This window comes from Pristiophorus japonicus, chromosome 9 (assembly GCF_044704955.1).
Source record: "Pristiophorus japonicus isolate sPriJap1 chromosome 9, sPriJap1.hap1, whole genome shotgun sequence".
NCBI lineage: Eukaryota > Metazoa > Chordata > Chondrichthyes > Pristiophoridae > Pristiophorus > Pristiophorus japonicus.
The window spans coordinates 198,650,544-198,653,183 of record NC_091985.1 but is presented as its reverse complement, the minus strand read 5'-3'; the positions used below and the strand labels follow the sequence as shown (position 1 = coordinate 198,653,183).

At 45.2% G+C, this 2,640-nt stretch overlaps 1 protein-coding gene across 1 annotated transcript; it reads left to right on the top strand.

The window, feature by feature from the left end:
• Positions 1-1,172: 1,172 nt before the first annotated feature.
• On the top strand, positions 1,173-2,060 carry LOC139274047 (prolactin-releasing peptide receptor-like). The gene has a single exon (XM_070891103.1). It carries the CDS (start codon positions 1,173-1,175, stop codon positions 2,058-2,060), a length of 888 nt encoding a protein of 295 aa, XP_070747204.1.
• Positions 2,061-2,640: the final 580 nt, after the last annotated feature.

The window sequence follows — 2,640 nt, the reverse complement described above, 5'->3', positions numbered from 1 at the left end:
ATTCAATAAGATCGTGGCTGATCGGAACTTGGCCTCAACAGGAAACATGTGATTGCACTCGAGCGGGTGCAGAGGAGATTTACGAAGATGTTGCCAGAACTGGACAATGTTACCTATGAGGGAAGATTGGAAAGGCTGGGATGGTTTTCTTTGGAATAGCAGAGACTGAGGGGAGATTTAATTGAGGTGTATGTTTATGAGGGTCACCTCTCAAGCCCCCTCAGAATCTTGTATGTTTCAATAAGATCACTTCTCATTCTTCTAAACTCCAATGAGTATTCAATGTTTTCTTAAAAATAACTCTTCATTAATGCTGGCCCATAGAGTAAAACAATCTGTGTGCATGAGCCTAAGTTGCAGCACATGTGAACATTGTCCCCACAATATTCATCTGAGTGTCCCTGTTACTGACTGCTACAAAATGTGGTGGTACAGAGGGAGCTGGGGGTCCTTGTACATGAAATTTACAAAGTTAGTATGCAGGTCCAGCAAGTAATCAGGAAGGTAAATGGAATATTGGCCTTTATTGCAAGAGGGGTAGAGTATAAAAGCAGAGAAGTCCTGCTACAACTGTACAGGATATTGGTGAGGCCACACCTGGAGTACTGCGTAGAGTTTTGGTCTCCTTATTTAAGGAAGGGTATACTTGCATTGGAGGCTGGTCAGAGAAGGTTCACTAGGTTGATTCCTGAGATGAAGGTGTTGTCATTATGGGGAAAGGTTAAGCAGGTTAGCCCTATACTCATTGGCGTTTAGAAGAATTAAAACATATAAGATTCTGAGGGGGCTTGACAGGGTAGATGCAAAGAGGATGTTTCCCCGCGTGGGGGAATCTAGAACTAGGGGGCATAGTCTCAGAACAAGTGGTCACCCACTTAAAACTGAGATGAGGAGGAATTTCTTCTCTCAGATGGTCGTGGATCTTTGGAATTCTCTTACACAGAGAACTGTGGAGGTTGGGTCATTGAATATGTTTAAGGTGGAGATCGACAGTTTGTTGAATGATAAGGGAGTGAAGGGTATGGAGAGTGGGCGGGGATGTAGAGCTGAGTCCAGGATCAGATCAGCCATGATCTTATTGAATGGCAGAGCAGGCTCGAGGGGCCAAGTGGCCGACTCCAGCTCCTATTTCTGACGTTCTTCTCCTTTTCCTTACAGCGAACCTGATGACAATGGTGATTCTCGCCAGAGGCAGATGTGGCCTTTCCAGTGGCACCTCCATCTACATGGTTGCCATGGCAGCAGCAGATCTACTGGTCATTACCATCAATGTAATGCTGCACCGCGTTTTTACATATCACTTTCCCCATTCATTCCTCGGCTACACCGCTGTCTGTAGGTCCCTTATATACCTCAATGCTGCTGCCCTTGACATGTCGGTATGGTTTACTGTCTCTTTCACATGTGACCGTTTTGTATCCATCTGCTGTGAGAAGTTCAAAGCGAAATACTGCACAGTGAAAAGTGCAGCCGCGATTATAACAACGCTCTCTGTCCTGCTCTGTTTGGACAATATCCCCTTTTGGTATGCATATGAAACTGAACGAATAGTTCACAATATTCACTGGGGGTGCCGCGCGAAGATTGGATTTTTCACTTCGGCTGCAGGCACAGCGTACGCCTGGTTAGAAACTGCCCTATCTCCAGGAATTCCCTTCGCTGTGATATTACTGTGTAACGGTTTGACAGTCAGACGTATTCTAGTGGCCAGCAGAGCCCGCAGGGGACTCCGGGGTCAGGCCAGTGAGAGTCAGAGCGATCCAGAGATGGCGAACCGGAGGAAATCCATCATTTTACTGTTCACTGTATCGGGTAGTTTTATACTGTTGTGGGTGACAGCTGCCGTTAGTTATTTAACAAGCTCCCTGGTCGTTTATGCCTTAAGCGATTATACATCTCCGGCATACATCGCCTCTGTAACTGGCTTCATGCTCATGTATTTGAGTTCCTGTACAAACACATGTATCTATGCAGCGACACAAACTAAATTCAGGGAGGAGTTGGTGAAGATGGTGAAGAATCCTTGTACATCGATTCTGACATTGGTTAAAAAAATTTGACGATCAAACCAGAGCTTCCTGTCCTCATTAAAGCTCGATTACAGATTATGTTCCGCTGCAGAATGGCAACTTGCAGTTGAAATGAAAATGTAATTATCGTTGTGAAAGTGAACAGGTATCAGAAAACATTTCTTCCATTTTGTCTCCGCTGCTTTCCCTGGGTGAACATGATCAATTCCTCCCAAATCAGTGCCCATCCCATCTCGAGATTCAAAGAGAACATGTCATAAGAACATCAGAACATAAGAAACAGGAACAGGAGTAGGTCATACGGCCCCTCGAGCCTGTTCTGTCATTTAACACGTTCATGGCTGATCTGGTCATGGACTCAGGTCCACTGCCCTGCACACTCCCCATAACCACTTATTCCCTTATCGGTTCAGAAACTGTTATTCTCTGTCTTAAATTTATTCAATGTCCCAGCTTCCACAGCTCTCTGAGGCAACGAATTCCACAGATTTACAACCCTCACAGAAGAAAGTTCTCCTCATCTCAGTTTTAAATGGGTGGCCCCTTATTCTAAGATTTTGCCCTCGAGTTCTAGTCTCCCCCATCAGTGGAAACATCCTCTCTGCATCCA

Bases quoted from the DNA above. Each gene is read 5' to 3' on its own strand.
- LOC139274047 (XM_070891103.1), top strand. From the start codon at position 1,173: ATGGTGATTCTCGCCAGAGGCAGATGTGGCCTTTCCAGTGGCACCTCC.